The sequence below is a fragment of the Malaclemys terrapin genome, chromosome 11 (assembly GCF_027887155.1).
Source record: "Malaclemys terrapin pileata isolate rMalTer1 chromosome 11, rMalTer1.hap1, whole genome shotgun sequence".
In the NCBI taxonomy this organism is placed as follows: domain Eukaryota; kingdom Metazoa; phylum Chordata; order Testudines; family Emydidae; genus Malaclemys; species Malaclemys terrapin.
This window is the reverse complement of record NC_071515.1, coordinates 68,212,621-68,231,280: the sequence shown is the minus strand read 5'-3', so window position 1 is coordinate 68,231,280 and position 18,660 is coordinate 68,212,621. Positions and strand designations below refer to the sequence as shown.

Here is an 18,660-nt window from a genome sequence, read left to right as displayed (position 1 = left end):
CTCTGTGTGAGGACTTCAGGATTTGACTCATGGCTTTTAGACCAACAGTGTTCCTTAAATGCTCAGGGGGATGCATATGTCCACACTTTTCAATGAGTTCATGTATATCTTAGCTGAGAAAGATCTCTGCATGGGATTTTCAGAAGCCCTCAGTGCTGGCATAACTCTGCTTCTATTGAAATGAATGGTAAAGCTCCCTTTGACTTCAATGGGAATAGAGTGAGGCCAGTGCTGAGTGCTTTTGAAAATCCCGCCTCCTGATTGGAAACTCCTTTGGGCTGATATGTTATCTCTTTATTTGATTGTAAATTGCCTAGCACTCTTTGGTCACTATGGGTTATTGACTTCAGTGGAATACTTGGGGGAGAAGTGCCCATCGCTTAGGGTGACCAGACAGATTTTTGTGAAAAATGAGGACAGGGTCAGGAGTAATAGGAGCCTATATAAGAAAAAGACCCCAAAACTGGGACTGTCCCTATAAAATTAGGACATCTGGTCACCCTACTATCACTGTGAGTACTGGTTGCACAATCTAGACCTACACAAATAATAATCTTAACAATAAATAATCCATCAAACTGACTGTATAACTCCCTATTTTGGAATTAATGGTCTGTGCTGTCTATACACCATTTCTATTTCATGGGACACACTCTTTGTATATTAGTATAGCAGAGTTTTCCACAGATGGAATGGAAAGGAGGAGAGGAAGCATGGCCTTATGGTTAGGGTACTAGATTATGTCTTGGGAGACCTGGGTTCAAGTGCCTGTTCTGCCACAGACTTCCTTGGACAAGTCACTTTGTCACTGTGTGCCTCCATTTCCCATCTGTAAAATGGGGATAATAGCACTTCCCTGCCTCACAGGGGTTTTGTGAGGATAAATACATTAAAGAATTGTGAGGTGCGCAGCTACTACAGTGAAAGGGCCAGGTAAGTACCTCAGACAGACTGGGGATGGTGTCATTCATAAACGTGTCATTTCACGTTGTTTGATTAGCCTGCCCACAGTAGGAGTGATTGGCTCCTTCTTATAAATCAAGTGTACAATAGATAAGAGCCAACAAAGAAGCAACTTGAAGACAAAATCTCACACTTGGATTTCTCCCAACTTACCACGCAAAAGCCACCGAAAGGCAAACATTTCTTGCGGATGAGATATTTCGGGCTAATATGATTACATGCTGCAATATGATAGCCATTAGGAATCCTTCATAACCAGTGTGCTGCCAAGTGTCGCGTGAGACAACTTCTACCTCTGAACTGGTTAACTCCAGTTGCTCCATTACTGTATCTTTGAGAAATTCCAGAATTCTGGAAAAAACAAGTACACAGTCGTATTTATCTGTCAGGCCAGCTAGCACTGTAGTGGTGTGCATTTCAAACAAGGAATTATTTCATGCCTATTCAGGGATTAGTCTATCTGGGTTAATACTTGCTCCTCTCACAGATGGCAGCACCAATAAGAATTATTACCATTGTTTTACAACTCTGATAATCACTCGCTTTCATGCCTTTGAAACTGCAAGCAGCTTGTTTCAGTAGTTTACTTGCCACAGTTATATTACTCATACTCTGTTCCTTGCTTTGTTTTCTGGTAGAATACATACACGAATGCAGACAAGCTTTTAGAGGCTGCAGAGCAGTTGGCTCAGACCGGGGAATGTGACCCTGAAGAGATCTACAAAGCAGCCCGGCATCTGGAAGTGCGGATTCAGGACTTTGTCCGGAGAGTGGAACAGAGGAAACTTCTCTTGGACATGTCTGTCTCCTTCCACACTCACACCAAAGAGGTAAGATGCACGTGATGGAATTTCTCTATATTGCAAAATGATGCAACAGACTGACTCAATGTACAAAGTGAAAACTCAGAGGACACAAACAGGATGCATTTATTGCACAGGGCATATAGCACAGGCCATATGCCAAATTCCTATCTTGTTTGATTTGGATGCTTTGGCCCTAACTGTAGTAGAGAGGAGAAATGTGCTTAAGCCATTTTTATGCATGATATGGAACAATAGCATAGTGAGACATTATAGCAAAAAGAGACCAAAAAGTGGTTAATTCACAATTAAAAGGTGGCACTGTAAAATAAGTGGCCAGTCATATATGTTTGAGATCTAAGAACATCAATTAGGATAAACTCATTAGACATAAACATGCCTGCACTAAAATATGTACTCCTTGAGGTAATGTAGCATTAATTAATGTACCACTGTTATTGTTTCTAGAAAAAATAACATAGCCATTATTAGTAAGTGTTACTAGAAACATTAAAGTGGTTAATGAAGCTGATTTTTGTTTTCCAAATTAACCATAAGGAGTCACAAGCATGCATACACATGGGGTTTTGATGACTCAGTGAGAACCTGAATACATGCTGTTTAGTGTAAGTGAAAAACATTCAAAGATAAGGCTGTCTCGACCGAGATACAGTGGACAAGACATCAAATAGGAGGCCCCTGGGGATGTAATTAAAGCATACTTCACATTTTTCTGTAGACCAAAGGCCATTCAGTGATGAGTGACTTTTAAAGATAGGTTTTCTTCTGAGGGAGATGGAATTAGTCAGAATCATTGTTTTCATGCACTGTAGCATCAGTTTGCAGCAGCACACTTGATCCATAAAGATGCTCTTATTAACTGAAGGCTTTGCCTGTATTAGTTGAATTGCACACTACAAACAAGTCATTTATAATAGGCTTCAGGGAACGTCCATAAACAAAAGTCTTATGATGACAGAGATAGCCTCCGAGAAAGTATGAAAGATTTGCACTATATCCTCACTTTTGTTAAGCCTTGAAGATACAGTAATGAATTTTCAGCTGTTGGAAGAGTTGCACATACAGGTCCTGATTCTGCAATGTACTTTTTTTTAAAAAAAAAAAGGTCTAAATCTAAGCACATGGTAAGTCCTATTGACATCAGCATTCATGTGCTTCAGTTTAAGCATGTGCTTAAGTACCTTGCTGAATTGGGCCCATAATTCTCAGACCAAGATATCGCTCTAGTGTCCAATATAGAGTCAGATTCTCATCTCAGTTACACTGGTGTACATGAGGTGTAACTTCATTGGTTACGTCTGCACTAGAAATTATTTATAAAAAATTCCCATTGTTTCTAGCACTGGTTCAGCTCCACAGATGGTAGCTAGCAATGCTAGTGTAGACAGGGCTTCAAGAAGCCATTGGCATTTTAAGCCAGGGGTTTTCAACCTTTTTCCTGCTGAGGCCTCCCTCAACATGCCATAAAAACACCAGGGCCCGCAAGGGCGGGGGAGGGGAACTCAGGGCTCCGGGCCAGGGGGGACCCATGGGCATAGGCATAGTTTTACTTCTATTTGGGGTGGGGCAAAAGCTGGCAGGGCTCGAGGCAGCGCCGCATAGCGGGGTCCAGGGAGGGAGTGCCACCTCCATTCCAACTCACTCCAGAGGCCACCCAGCCTGTCTGGGTTGTGGGGGGATGCAACCAAAAAATGTAACTCAAAGGTGTATTTGAGATCAAAATCTGGTCCATAATTTAAGGTAGCAGTGGGTGAAATCTGAACTAGTTGTTTGAGATCCATAACTAGCCCAGAATCTCTGTCAGGGTGAAATTCACCCATGATGCAGAGAGGATGGTGCTAGGACCTCTGTATTGTATAAACTCCACCTGGCTTCTGTGCAGGGGGACATAAGTGGAGTACAGAATGTGGACTATTCACAGCAGACATGGGTTTTGCAAACCCATATGGAACTGATTCAAAGGCTTCAATGACAGCAGACCAGGGAAGGAGCCATAGATAGGGTTACCATATTTCAGCGAGCAAAAAAGAGGACGGGAGAAGCCCCACCCTAGCCCCGCCCCTGCCCCTCCCACTTCCCGCCCCCCCTGACCTCCCAACCCTCCCCCCGTTCCTTGTCCCCTGACTACCCCCTCCTGGGACCCCTGCCCCTAACTGCCCCCCAGGACTATCTAAGCCTCCCTGCCTCTTGTCCCCTGACTGCCCCAACCTTTATCCACACCCCCACCCCCAGACAGACCCCTGGGACTCCCACGCCCCATCCAACCACTCCCCACCCCCTGACAGCCCCCCCCAGAACTCCCAACCCATCTAAACCCCTCTGCTCCCTGTCCCAACTGCTCCGATCCCTCTCCCCACTCCTGCCCCCTGACAGCTCCCCCCCAGAACTCCCAACCCATCTAAACCCCTCTGCTCCCTGTCCCCTGACTGCTCCGATCCCTCTCCGCACTCCTGCCCCCTGACAGCCCCCCCCAGAACTCCCAACCCATCTAAACCCCTCTGCTCCCTGTCCCCTGACTGCTCCGATCCCTCTCCCCACTCCTGCCCCCTGACAGCTCCCCCCCAGAACTCCCAGCCCCCTACCCCCCCGCTCCTTGTCCCCTGACTGCCCCCTCCTGGGACCCCTGCTCCTAACTTCCCTCCAGAACCCCACCCCCTACCTAAGACTCCCTGTTCCTTGTCCCCTAACTGCCCCCTCCTAAGACCCCCCCCCCCAACTGCCCACCAGGACCCTACCCCCTACCTGTACCCTGACTGCCCAAAACTTTCTCCACTCCCCCCAAAAAGCCCCCCCCCCGTTTCTTGACTGCCCCCTCCAGAACCTCCCTGCCCCTTCTCCTGCCCCCCTTACCCTGCTGCTCAGAACAGGGTGTTGGGCTCTGTGCTAAGCTCCCCAGCACAACAAAACCCGGTCCCTGGCCCGGACCGGGTTGCAGGGGAGAGCTGCCCTTGTATCAGCACAAAGTGCTCTCGCTCCCGTTTTGCTACGCTGCATGGCAGTAACCGCTCCCAGTTGCAAAAGGGGAGGGCTGCACTTTGTGCTGAGACACTTGCTCAGAATGCAGGGCGGAGCTCCTCTCCAGCTGCTCCGGAGTCCAGCCCGGGACTTTCCTGCAGCCCTCCCAGCCGCTCCGGGGGAGGGGGGAAATCCCGGACATTGTGAGTGCTTTACAAATTCCCCCCGGACGCTATTTTTAGCACAAAAAGGAGGACATGTCCGGGTAAATCCGGACGAATGGTAACCCTAGCCATAGATCCACGTTTATGGGAATCCAGTGGCTTTAATAGCCTTTGCAGTTGATGCAGAGCCACTACAGGGGCTATTGCAGTTCATAGCAGCCACAAGGAGTTGGGAGATGCTCAGTAGCTCGGCTACACAGGGGAAGCTTTCACTTCCCCAGCCCCTTGACACTTTACTCATATGGATCCAAATAGTTTGGCTATATGTGGGTGGACTGAATTTCATCCCCTGTCATTACCTCCATCATTCCTCTAGCATGTTTCCATATCTTAGATTAGAAGCTCTGGCATTAATCTCATGGCCCTAACAGCATGCTTATTGCCAAGATAGTTTAGTGAGGAAATTGCTGAGTTTTCAGTGTTCATCTGCCAGATGCAGCAAACACCGAAGACAATGAAGTAAATTAAGAGTGCCAGAAGTGAGCTGGTGCGAAGGGCAAAATGTTAGAACAATAGAGTCTAGGCACATGTTTGGATCTGGGTTTGCCTTTTTATAGTATAAATAGGTTGACCTAAGTGAAAGGGACTCATGGTTTGGCTTTGTTTGGACCTTGAATCTTATTTTAAAATGGAGAAGTAACCAACATAAATGTTGTTTTTCAGCATGGCTTTAAAATAGATGGTTGAACTCTTTAAAAGTGAAGAAATAATACTCCTTTGCCATCTTTCCCTATGGTAGTGTTTAAACTCTTTGCTCATTTCTGTGCTAGCTGACTTCCTTCACAGGAAAATAGAGATTTCTTGGTCTCTAACTGAAATCCAGTCCACAACCACTTTGAGAATACCCCAGGTCACACAGATCAGTCTGAAACCAAATCCAGAAGCCTCATGCTCTAACCCCTGAGCAAATATCCACCCCAAACTAGACCTGTAAGCCTATATTCATTTTTGACACTTTTTCAGAATAGGTCCACATATGGCATATTGCTGCGTATTAGCTGGGCTCTCAATCCAGCTAAGATATAATCATTAGGGTCCAGTTCTAAAGCCTTCACTCAGTTTTATCAGGCAAAACTCTCTATTGATTTTAACTGAGTTAGGGAAGAAGTTCAGACTCAGATTTCAAGGCAGAAAATCGTGTTGTGGCAGCAGTAACATGTTGACATCTGATTTCTATTGCTGCTGTTTCTAGGAAGTATTCCAGTTACAATACCAGCATACCCCTCTGGGAGAGCAGTTGTTTGCATTGCAGTGCCTTGTATTGTTTTGTACTGTGCCCATTCACACCTTTAGCCTGTAGGCTCCTCAGGGCAGGGATTATGCTGTTTGTCTGACACATTAAATACGTGTATGCAGTGTAGTTGTAGCTGTGTTGGTCCCAGGATATTAGAGAGACAAGGGGGGCAAGGTAATATCTTTCTCATTTCTGTGGTGAGAAAGACAAGCTTTCGAGCTACACAGAGCTCTTCTTCAGGTCTTCAGTTCTTCACAGCGAAATACAAAGTGGAACAGATTACTTAGCATTAGTAGTTAGCAAATATACTAAGGGATCATTTAAGGTGGTGTGGCACATTAACACATCTGAAGTCATAGGGCTAAAAGAGGGGGTTAGTGGGTTACAGATTGTTGTAATAAGCCATAAATCCAGTGTCTCTGTTCAGTCCATGATTTTCAGTATCTAGCAGAGTTATGAATTTAAGCTCTCAGGCTCATCTTTTGAAAGTGTTGTGCAGGTTTCCTTTGAGGATGAGGACTGATAGGTCAGACATGGAGTGATCACTTTGTGAAAAGTATTCACCCACAGGTGACTGGAAGTTTTTGTCTTTTATCATTTTTCTGTGTGAGTTAATTTGAGAATGTAGTGGTTTCACCCACATAGTTGCTATTGGGTATTTAGTGCACTGGGTAAGGTATGCCACATGTTGTGATAGGCATGTGTAGCATCCGTGGCTCTTGAAAGGTGTGTTGTGGAGGGTGTTGATCATTGCAGAAGTGGATATATGTCTGCAGGTTTTGCATCCGTTGTTCTGGCAGGGTCTGGTGCTGCTTTGAGTTGGTGCGTCCTGGTCTCTGGGAAGCTTGCTTCTGATGATCACTTTAGAGAGGTTGGGGTGGGGGTGGGGGTTGTTTGGCGGGGGATGAGGGTTCAGGAAAGATTTCCTTCAGGATGGGGTCCCCATCAAGTATGGGCTCTATTTGTTTGATGGTACCACATATGGGTTCCATTGTGGGGTAGTATACCTCATCCAATGCTCTAAATGCCCCAGTAACAACTATGTGGGTGAAATCAGACAATCAGCATGCTCTTGAATGAACTCCCACAGGAAAATGATTGAAGACAAAAACACCATATCACCTGTGGGTGAACACTTCACAAAGCGATCACTCCACGTCTGACCTATCAGCCAGACACACAGATACCACAGAATATGCTTTGAGGAGAAAGTCCGTGATACACACCTTAACACTACCTTCACCAAACAAGGACACTCCACCAGAGAAGTAGATCACATCTTGTAACGGGCCACCTGCATACCTCAAGATAGCCTGCTTCAATACAGAAATATAACCACCTATGACTGCACACCCCTAGTTGTCACCTACCACCCCACACTGGTAGTGTTTTCTTAGCAATAATGCAGGAAGCTTTGGTTTAGACCTAGTTTTTATCTAAGTTTCTCAAATTCTCATTTTTTGATAATGGATTTATTGAGACAGCTGTTTAAAGAGAGGTCAGTAGTGAGAAGTCAGTCTTGCTGACACAGTCTTTGTGGAAGTATTCTGACAGTCGTCTTGTGATAAACTTGTGTCTTTTGGTAATCTCTCAAACATTATATGGTAAATTCTAGAACCATATGACTGATTGCATTTATCATGCATCTCTGACCACTTCACCTGCACCCTGCCCATTAATCCATCTCTGCCTGGGACTACTTCTAAGATTCCCAACATCTGAGCAGCTTCTAACAACTCCCATTTCAAAAGTAAATCAATCAATCAATCAACTTGCCAGAGAAATCCTTCCTTCCCTGTTCTTCCCCCAGTCCCCTATCTATCAAAAAGGGGACCTGGCAGTGTCCAGTCAGATGCACTGACCAGACACCAAACCGGTTACCATGGGGCCAGGAAGGGGGAGGAAGAGGGAGACAGGTTTGGTCACAGAGATCCCCTTGGGACTGTCACCTGATGTGCTGAAGTTACCACTGAGCCCGTTTTCCCTGCCAGCTTGGGACTCCAGAACCCTGCCTTGTTGAACCAGACATGCTAGCCTGCTGCAACACAGGTCCCGGGTCTGGGCCATGCCCCCAAAACTGCAGGCTTTAAGTGAAAACAGCTCATCAGGTTACCTGTCTCCAGCACCTAGACACTCAGCTCCCAGTGGGATCCAAACCCCAAATAAATCTGTTTTACTCTGTATAAAGCCTTATACGAGGTAAATTGTTCGCCCTCTATATCACTGATAGAGAGATATGACAGCTGTTTGCTCCCTCAGGTATTAATCACTTACTCTGGGTTTATTAATAAACAAATGTGATTTTATTAAGTATAAAAAGTAGGATTTAAATGGTTTCAAGTAATAACAGCTAGAACAAGGTAAGTCACCAAGCAAAATAAAGCAAAAACACGCAAATCTAAGCCTAATGCATTAAGGAACTGATTACAGGTAATATCTCACCCTCAGAGATGTTCCAATAAGCTTCTTTCACAGACTAGACTCCTTCCTAGTCTGGGCGCAGTCCTTTCCCCTGATACAGTCCTTGTTCATTCCAGCAGACATCTCAGGGGACAGGGCCTCAGGGGTCCGGTTACCAGCAATTAGAAAGGTGGGAACCCTACTGCCTGAATTGCACTGGCTGAAGGCACAGGACAATATTTAGCCCTGAATCAGTGAGTATTTTAAGGCCAGATATCTTATGACCTAACAAGGCTAAAAGTGGCTTCTTTATGTCATTGGAAAGGGGAGACTCCAAGCACTACTTCTTGCACATGGTCCCCTCTGGGGCCTGGACTCATTGTACTAAGGATGCTTTCTTTACTGGTGAAGGGATATGAAAAATAGCACCAATAAAACTTTTTAAAAACTCTCAAAATCATCGCCAAGACTACATGGCATATACTGAAAATACGATTTTCTGGTGCAGTATAAATGTTTCAGTGCCATGAATTTAGATGAACTACATAAGTCACTCCCACTTGATCATTCATGAGTACTGTAGCTATCGTATCTTATCTTATTCCCAGGCACATAAAAACTTTATACTGTGTGCCTCGCTATTGTAATACATTAAATATCATCTAAAGATCATCATACATATCTTTCAAAGCCTGCTAGGCCAAAGAGTATTAGACATTCTTTATCCCAAGACCTGAAAGTGCTCCCTTGGGAATCAAATCCAATTACCCATATGCCAGGGCAGAATTAGAAATTATTGTCAGTGAGCTTTCAGGATAGAAGAATTCTACAGGCTTGTACATGAGTCATTTCTCCAAGCTTTGAGGGTGTCTTAGTGTAGGTTTTTGCATCAAGTCTGTCTGTAGGTTTCACCGTCATTTGCTATGAATTCCAACTTTCATGATCGTATTGCAAGGCTGTGATATTTGGTATTTTTCATAAAGCTCCAGCTCCTGGACTCAAGTGATTTCATTAGAATCTCAGCTTTCATTTAAAAATAGGTAAGTTTCTAGACCTCATGCTTTTGGAGAAAAGGTTGCAAATGCAACCCAAGGGCACCCTAAAGACTCAAAAAACAGCAGGCAAATAAAAAGAAAACGTTTAATATTTGTAAATCACATGATTTTAAAGATAATTTCATGATTTAAGGGCCAGACTCAAGCTTTTGGAATCCTTGGGGTTGGCAATATCCTGTATCAGAAATGTAAAGATAAAGGGGCACTGTCAACAGCTCTAGATAGTTAGTAACTTTTTTAATGGTCTTGTATAATTAAATACCAATTTAGCAACTTATAAATGCTGTTTCTTTCTCTACTGATTTTGTTTTCTGTTTAGTGCACATGATGTTTTCTCCCCCTTGTTTAAAGCTGCAGGAACTCATGTGGCTATGTGCCAGCAGCATTGATGTCTTCAGCCTGAATAGAGTCAAAGCTGGAAATAGTTTTTGTTCATTAATTGCTGAAGTTGAACAGTAGGGGGTGGACACAGGCACACACTTGACTACATTCTTGGCTTCATGGGCAGGGCTTAAACGGCATATCTAAAGTGCATCTGGGGGCATGCCACCCAGCCTGGGTCCATAGACTTATGGTAGTGGGGCTTGTGCTGGCACTCTAAAAATAACTGTGTAGATGTTGCAGCTTGGGTTGGAACCTGAGCTCTGAAACCTGGGGGACAGGGGATGGTCTTAAAAGCCCAAGCTCCAGCCTAAACTGCAACGTTGAAGCTCTGAGTCCACATCTGTTTTGAGAAAACTAGCACAAGTCCAACCAGAACACGTGTGTGGACCCAGGTTGAGAGAGTCTCTCCCAGATGCAGTGTAGACATGCCCTAAGGCTAGCTGTTAGCATTAATTTGGGTGTCTAAAAAGTTGCATATGCAGGTGAGCATACACTCCACAGTGTATTGAAGGGTTAAGGAAAACATAAGGTTGGGCACTGCCTTGGTGGTGTTTATGTTGGCTGGCAGTGGAGTGACAGATATAAAACCCCAAAGGAATCCTGACCTGATGTGGGCATATTTAAGCTACATGGGTGCTGCATTAAATGTGACAGTTCTGTAATGTAGAAGTCTGCATATGGAGCTTCCCAGTTCTCTGGGGATTAAACACATGCTGCCTGCATTCAGTTCAGCATCAGACTCCAAACTGGCAGCCAGCTGGCCAGGCTGTGGCTTCAAGCCTGTCTTTCGCTTGTTTAAACCTTTGTGTTTGTTTGTTTGTTTACTATGCAGTGGGTCTCACTGTCTGAGTTTTTATATATTTCTTAGAAGGGCCAGCCATGGCCTTCTGTCACCACATCCTCCACTTGTCCCCTTCTGCTCCTGTCCCCTCCATTCCCTGCCTCCTGCCCCTGGTTCCCATACCCAGCTCCTGACCCTTCCCAAGTTCTGCCTGTGTCCCCACCTTTCTGCTATACATGCTGGCTCCTGCCTGTGCCCTCCCCATCTGATTCCTGCTGCTTCCTTCTCTCCTGCTCATATCTTCCCCCCTTTTCTCTGTTCCAGCCACATCCCCAGTGCTTGCCCCCTGCCTCCACAGCTCCTACCCTCTCCACCCTTCCTTCTGTGTCTGCCCCTTATTCCAATTCCTCTCCATCTTCTGCCCACCTTTGCTCCTCCCACAGTCCCTCCTCCCACTGGGCTCCTATACCCCCAAGCTTCTTCCCAAGTCCCCCTCCCCAGCCTGCATCTCTTTTCCCTGCCCCAAGTTTCTCACCCCCTGTGAATTCCAGTCAGGATGCTTCCTCCTTTTACACACTGCCTTGGTGCCAGCAGGGAAGCACTGAAAGCACAGGAGGGGTTGTTCTGCTGCTCATAGGTCCTGTGTCCAGCACCACCATGGTCCCTGGCACATGGGAGGTATGAATGATGTAGGGACAGTCTTGCTCAGCCCTGGCATCCCCAGGATGGAGCATGTTCAGTTGGTTAGTATGAATGGTACATGCACAGTCTGATCATCACAAGGAACTGTGGGGGGATGGAGCATGCTCAGTACAAATGGAATCTTGAGAAAATGTAGCTTGCAAACTCTAACAAGTCTCTACTGAGCATGTGCAAACTGCAATTTAGCAGACGCTTATATCCTGACAAAATCTGGACGAATTTTCATAGGGATGGCTAAAGGCACCTCTCTGGCTCAGGGGAACAGCCTTCCAAATATCAAGTCCCTGCTTCAAAGTATAGAGGTGCTAGAGATTCTCAAGGAAACAGTTGTAAAAATATTTTTAATACATGCCAAACAACGTTTTCCCCCTAGGGTTACCACCTTTGAAATGCAAAAAACCCAGCACCCTCCCCAAAAGTCAAGCCCTTTGCAATCCCAACCACATGGCAACTCCGCAACCACTCCTCCCTGTTTTCCCCTTCAACAGACACTTATAGTATCTAGAGAGGAAAACACATATAGATAAGACTGATAACAGCATTGATAGCAAAAAGGGTGTTTGTTTTATCAGCACATTTTGCCAGCCAGTCTTTGTAGTCTGTTTCCTTTAGCCAGTTGTCAGTTTGCAGTTTCGGGAGTATAGTAGGATCCATTTGCACCATCTCCCTGATCTTCCATTATTTAATATGCCTTGCACATCTCCTCACTCTCAGATGACTCAAACCCTCTCTCACAGACATGCATGGTGCACTTGTATGTTGATGGGCAGACAGTGGGAATACTGCAGCATCTTTAGCTGGACATAGAAACTTTTAACATTAGATTTCCCAGTGTACTGTGATAATAATGCAAATCTTTAGACCCACGTTAAAAAAAAATCTGGCAAATTAAATTATTTTTCTGACGACTGGCAAATCCATAGAAAACCCGACCAGGCCAGTCAAATACCAGATAAATGGTAACCCTCTTTCCCCCTAACCTCGTTCTCAGAAATGCACATCAGTTTTAGCTGAAACTTCCTCACAAATTTCAGCTTAAGCAGACACCCACTATGGAGAATGTCAGCCTGAACAGTTTAAGTTTGACAAAGTTATAAGCAACTGAAAACAGAATCTTCTACTGGAAAGTGTCAGGCAATCGTAACCAGAGGCGTTGCTATCTGTACCATTTAAAATACACACACACACACAGAGTGCTATGGTTATGAAATTAAATTCACCGTGCTTCAGGCAAGTGCCATAATTAGGGGATCTAGTTCTTTTAGGTCTTTAATTTTAACAGAGATTGGCTTTTATATTGTGGTAGAGACTTTGGGAATCTTTAAAATTAATGTTGGCTTGTTTATGGTCTCCAGCTGTTGATACTAACAAACAGAACAGATGATGACAATGAATCAAAGATAATCACAGAGCAAACATGACTGTTTCTGGGACACTGTTTAATTCTGTTGTTCATCTTAAATTGACCCACTTCACAGTTTATTTTTCTATACTTTGCATTATATTGCTTAAATTTAACTGTTACTATTGTCATTTTGAAGAATATGCCCATCAAATGATAGAGTGCTATGATGTTCAGGATAATCAATGAAATGACTCAACTGACAACTTTTAAGATCTCTGGGAAGGTCCAGCCTTTTGAATACACAAAGCTGCTCACCCATATACCCAATAAGTCTCATCTAATTTTTGGTCCACTGGCCTGTTCGGCATTTTAGCCCCTCCCACCTCAATTCACTATACAGATAAATTTTAAAAATAATTGAAAAACAAATAAAGCACTCGAAGAATGACCAAAATTAGCTTTTTATACATAAACATTTCACTGTTTCAGTATCTTATATCTTGGGACCTTTCGGGGGTAGAATCAAGTGCTGCGTGTCTTGTTGAAAAGTTGTGAATCTTCCTTTTCAAATGGTATAAAACTCCCAGCTCAGATTTTCAAGGCTGCGTAGAAGATTTGACTTTCAAATATCAGCCCTCTCTGCAAGGTTGTGAAATATCAAACCTTACACATAAACCCCTGGTCCAATACTGAATATTATGGGCGTTGGATCAGTGAAATTTGTTTGGGAGGATTTTGTGAGAGGAAGACTCTCCATTTGAGGGGGAAAAGGAAAGACCTTTCTGACAGGTTGAGTTTTTAAAAATGGCAGTTGTGTAAAGGTGCTCGCATGTTTGGAATGTTAGAAGTAGTCCTGTAAAATGGATTAGTGGGCAAAGAGCAGGTGAAGCTGTCAAAGATGCAGAGTAAATACATTTATCAGACGGATATCACCACCTTAGATGCATACACACATATTAAATGAACAAAACAAACACACACACACACACACATGCATTACCATTGTTAGAACAGGAGAAATATCTTCAAATACCTTTCTACAGAGCCTAGGACAACGAGATAGCATTACTGATTGGGTAGATGCGGCCTGTGTGGGTACACTACTAACACAATACAAATAATAAATAAGTATATGGATATAGTTTCATGTAAGCTAAATGTATAAGAGATCAGCCTGTGACATCATCAACTGATTATCATGAACACAAGGGGACAAATCCTGCCCTTAGATATGCATTTGCTACTTCCACTGACTTCGGAATCTGGCCCATGATTTTGACAGAAGTGTAAATGCTCACCAGTCCTTTGTGCTGGTAGATCCCTTACAGGCTTAAACCTGTCACATACCTTAGCAGTGTTAACAACGCTCTGAAGCTGTGGAAGCAGGAGAGCAGGGTCCTCAAGGACTGTGCTGAGGTCCAATTCATTTATTGTCTAGAAAATAAGATTATTTTACAAAGGATTAAGGAGCTGGGAAGGGAGAGCTGGGGTATCCTGGCAGCACACGCTACACCCAATCAGAAGAGTCTGAGTCTGAAATACAGCCAGACCCCTATTGAATAAAAATTCTGCCATCTGTGAGCTCTTAAAAAAAAATCAGCTAGAGCCAAATGATTGTAAACACAAACATATAGGCCAAATTTCAATAAATCCAGCATGCCATGTAAAAGAAAAGTAACTTGTCTGTTCATCTGTCATGAACTTGCCAAGGGATTCCTATGGAACATGACACGTTCTCAATGTACACCGCATAGTCCTCATTTTCCTTTCAGTCATCTGTTTTGTTTTTGTTTTGTTTTGTTTTTTCTCTGCTTTGACCATGTTCACTATTAACTTTAGAGACTCGCTGCATCTACACTCCCACCTCTGATTTGGCATGCGTGCTGTGAATTAACCCTTCATATGCCAGGCCCGTCGTAAGTAAGGTTCACGCTGCAGGCAAAAAGTGTTTTTTAACATAGTCATTGATGAGTCAGCAAATTCTACAGAAACTCCTCTTTTTAATGAATATAAATAGTGCATTCCGTTGGTATCTTCAAGGTAAGGAGGACAGAACTTTTCCCAGTTCCACTGAACAAAGACTGTAGGACATACTTACTAGGAACAAAGAATGTAGGCAATACTAACAGAATGGGGACTATATCCTGAGAAGAAGTGACTCTGAAGATGATCTAGGGGTTATGGTGGATAATCACCTCAACATGAACTCCCAGTGTGATGCGGTGGTCAAAAGAGCTGATGTGATTCTGGGATATATAAATAGGTGAATCTCAACTAGGAGTAGAGAGGTTGTTTTACCTCTGTATTTGGCACTGGGGTGACTGTTGCTTGAAATCTGTGTACAGTTCTGGTGCCCATAATTCAAGTAGGATGTGGATAAATTGGAGAGGATTCAGAGAAGAGCTGCAAGAACAATTAAAGGACAGGAAAGTATGCCGTATTGTGATAGACTCAAAGAGCTCAATCTATTTAACTTTACAAAGAAAAGTTATGGGGTGACTTGATTACAGTCTATAAGTATCTACATGGGGAACAAATACTTAATAATGGGTTCCTCAATCTAGTAGAGAAAGGTATAACATGATCCAATGGCTGGAAGTTGATGCTAGACAAATTTAGACTGGAAATACAGTGTACATTTTGACAGTGAGGGTAATTAACCACTGAAACAATTTATCAAGGGTCGTTGCGGATTCTCCATCACTGATCATTTTTGAATCAAGATTGGATGTTTTTCTGAAAGCTCTGCTCCAGGAATTATTTTTGGGGAAGTTCTCTGTCCTGTGTTATACAGGAGATCAGACTAGATGATCACAATGGTCCCTTCTGGCCTTGGAATCTATGAATCTGTGACTGAGGCTAGGTCTACACTACCCGCCTGAATCGGCGGGTAGAAATCGATCTCTCGGGGATCGAATTATCGCATCTCATTGGGACGCGACAATCGATCCCCGAATCGACGCTCTTACTCCACCAGCGGAGGTGGGAGTAAGCGTCGTCGACGGGGAGCCGCGGAGGTCGATTTTGCCGCCGTCCTCACAGCGGGGTAAGTCGGCTCCGATAGGTCGAATTCAGCTACGCTATTCGCGTAGCTGAATTTGCGTATCTTAAATCGACCCCCCCCCCGTAGTGAAGACTTGCCCTGAGCTTGCAGCTCTATCAGTAGTATGCACAGCCAGTAGTATGCTGTCAACATCTGTGACAGGTTCTGTATTCAATAGTCTTCATTAAAGCCATGCTGCAATCTCCTGTAATTCATCCCTGTCACTCAAAAACATGTTCTAGTCCCCCATAAATGCATGTGCCTGATAAATAGAGTCTATAAAACTAGTTTAAAGTGGTTAATATTAACATGATAGTTTGAGAAGATGATGGCTTCAGAAAGAGTCTTTGGTTACAGAAAGGCAAAAGCACTTTGTTTAATCCTTCAAAAGTTTTCACAGAGTGATTCAGAGTTGTCACAAGTGAAATTCCTAGTCGGGGCGGGGGGAGGCACACAAAGGTATTGAAACTGCAGATCAGGATAAATGTGTATATATGTTTAGCAAATGATAATCCAAACCACAGGGAAATGTGTAGAGGAAGAGGGATATCTAGATCCCTGGTTGGAGAAGTTATGGAATGTGATGAGCCAGAGAACAGTTTTGAATGGGAATTTCATGGTTCCCCTTCCCATCAGTATAAATCACTAAATGTTCAGTGCATGGTCTTGCAGCTGTTAGGAGCTCCTTCTGTGCCAGATTCTACTTTGTTACACTGGTATAAATCTGGAGTAACTCCACTGACTTCAGTTGAATTTCTCCTGATTTACACCAGTATAACTGAGTGTTGAATTTTTTCTTCTCTTTGCAGTCTCTCAGTTAATTGTCTTCAGATTCATAATTACAGACAACTTAAATTAAAAATAAAAACTGCTAAAAGGAGACCATGTTTTTGCAATTCATGCTGATAGCAGGAGAACTAAAGAGCATGAACATTAGACTCCTCGGTAAAGCCACCTTCATCTCATGCGGTGGTTAGGCCCCGAATTGCATATATATGTCCTTGGGGATCTACATGCTTGATGCAAGTGTAGCTGCCATTAGCACGTTTGCCTCAAGAGGAGATTATACTGTGCTGTATCAGTGTGGTCCATGCAGAACTTGGAAAAAACATCAGATGTTTAGGCTTTGCAAATCCTTTTGCCATGGGCGAGGATACTAATTAAAAAAGCTTCACATACAGAAGCACCAGATGCAGCCTAACCAAGAATGAATATCAAGAAATTGGCAAGGGAATGAAAAAGCAAGAAAGAGGTTAAGAAGGGATCAGATCCTTTCTTCACAAACTGTTCCCTTCTTTCCTTGTGTTCTTTCTCACAAGCACTTTGTTGATGACATCTGGTCATATTATATCTCGCTGCAGGATGTCTTATCAGCATATCACCATGGAAGTTGCACATTGTAGTTTCATCAGCAGCATTGGGTTGCATCACTCTTGTCACGTGATGTTCCACTGGTGTCACTTTAGTATGGACATTTAATCATGTGACATTTCATTTGTGATATCCAGTCATTAGGGTTGCCAACTTTATAATCGCACAAAACTGAAGACCCCTGCCCCATCCCTTCTCCAAGGCCCCACTCCTGATTGCTCCATCCCCCCTCCCTCTGTCACTTGCTCTCCCCTACCCTCACTCACTTTCACCAGGCTAGGCAGGTGGTTGGGGTGCAGGAGGGTAGAGGACTCCAGCTGGGGATGTGGGCTCTGGGGTGGGACTGGGGATGAGGGGTTTGGAGTGTGGGACAGGGCTCCGGGCTGGGGCAGGGGGTTGGGGTGCGGGGAGGGTATGGACTCTGGGCTGGGGGTGTGGGCTCTGGGTGGGGCCAGAAATGAGGGGTTTGGGGTGCAGGAGAGGGCTCCAGGCTGGGGCCGAGGGGTTCGGAGTGCAGGAGGGGGTGTGGGCTCTGGGATGGGGCCAGGGATGAGGGGTTTGGCATAAAGGAGGGTTCTCTGGGCTGGGGCAAGGGGTTAGGGTGTGGGGGGGGTGAGGGCTCTGGCTGGAGGAGTTTGGGGGGGCAGGGATGAGGGGCTTGGGGTGCAGGAGAGGGCTCAGGGCTAGGGCGGGGTGTTGGGGAGGTGTGGGGTGCAGGTTCCGGGAGGGAGTTTGGGTGTGGGTGGGGACTCTGGGCTGGGGCAGGGGGCTGGGTGCAGAGTCCGGCAGCGCTAACTGCGGCTCCCAGGAAGCAGCCGCCAGGTCCCTGCAGACCCTAGGTGCATGGGGGCCAGGGAGGCTCCACACACTGCCTTTGCACCCGCAGGCGCCATCCCCGCAGCTCCCATTGGTCTCGGTTCCCGGCCACTGGGAGCTGCAGAGCCAGCACTGGGGCAGGAGCAGCACGCAGAACCTCCCTGGTTTCCCATGCGCCTAGAGGCTGCAGGGACCTGGCGTCCGCCTCTGGAAGCCACGGCAGGCAGGGAGCCTGCCTTGGCCCCAGGCCTCTGCTGCACCACCGACTGGACTTTTAACAGCCCAGTCGGCAGTGCCAACCAGAGCCGCCAGGGTCCCTTATCGACTGGGTGTTCTGGTCAAAAACTGGATCCCTGGCAATCCTACTGGTCATGTCACATCTTATCAATCAATATATTGTTTAGTATGTTTCCACTGATATTTCTGTCTTCCATCATTACATGTAACACATAGGAGCTTTCTGACATATGAAAATGGTGTTGAAATACCCCAAGAAAACATAACAATAACTTACATTTAGATAGCGTTTGACATATTCAAAGTGCTTTATAAACATGAGGTAA

At 44.9% G+C, this 18,660-nt stretch overlaps 1 protein-coding gene across 3 annotated transcripts in view; it reads left to right on the top strand.

Annotated features, from left to right (window-relative positions):
* The window catches only part of KALRN (kalirin RhoGEF kinase), a 732,870-nt gene that overhangs the window by 436,542 nt on the left and 277,668 nt on the right, over window positions 1-18,660 (top strand). For all 3 annotated transcript variants that reach the window (XM_054043354.1, XM_054043355.1, XM_054043353.1), the window contains exon 11: window positions 1,602-1,793. In XM_054043354.1, the coding sequence (XP_053899329.1) occupies window positions 1,602-1,793 (192 nt within the window). The remainder of the gene's footprint in view (window positions 1-1,601; window positions 1,794-18,660) is intronic.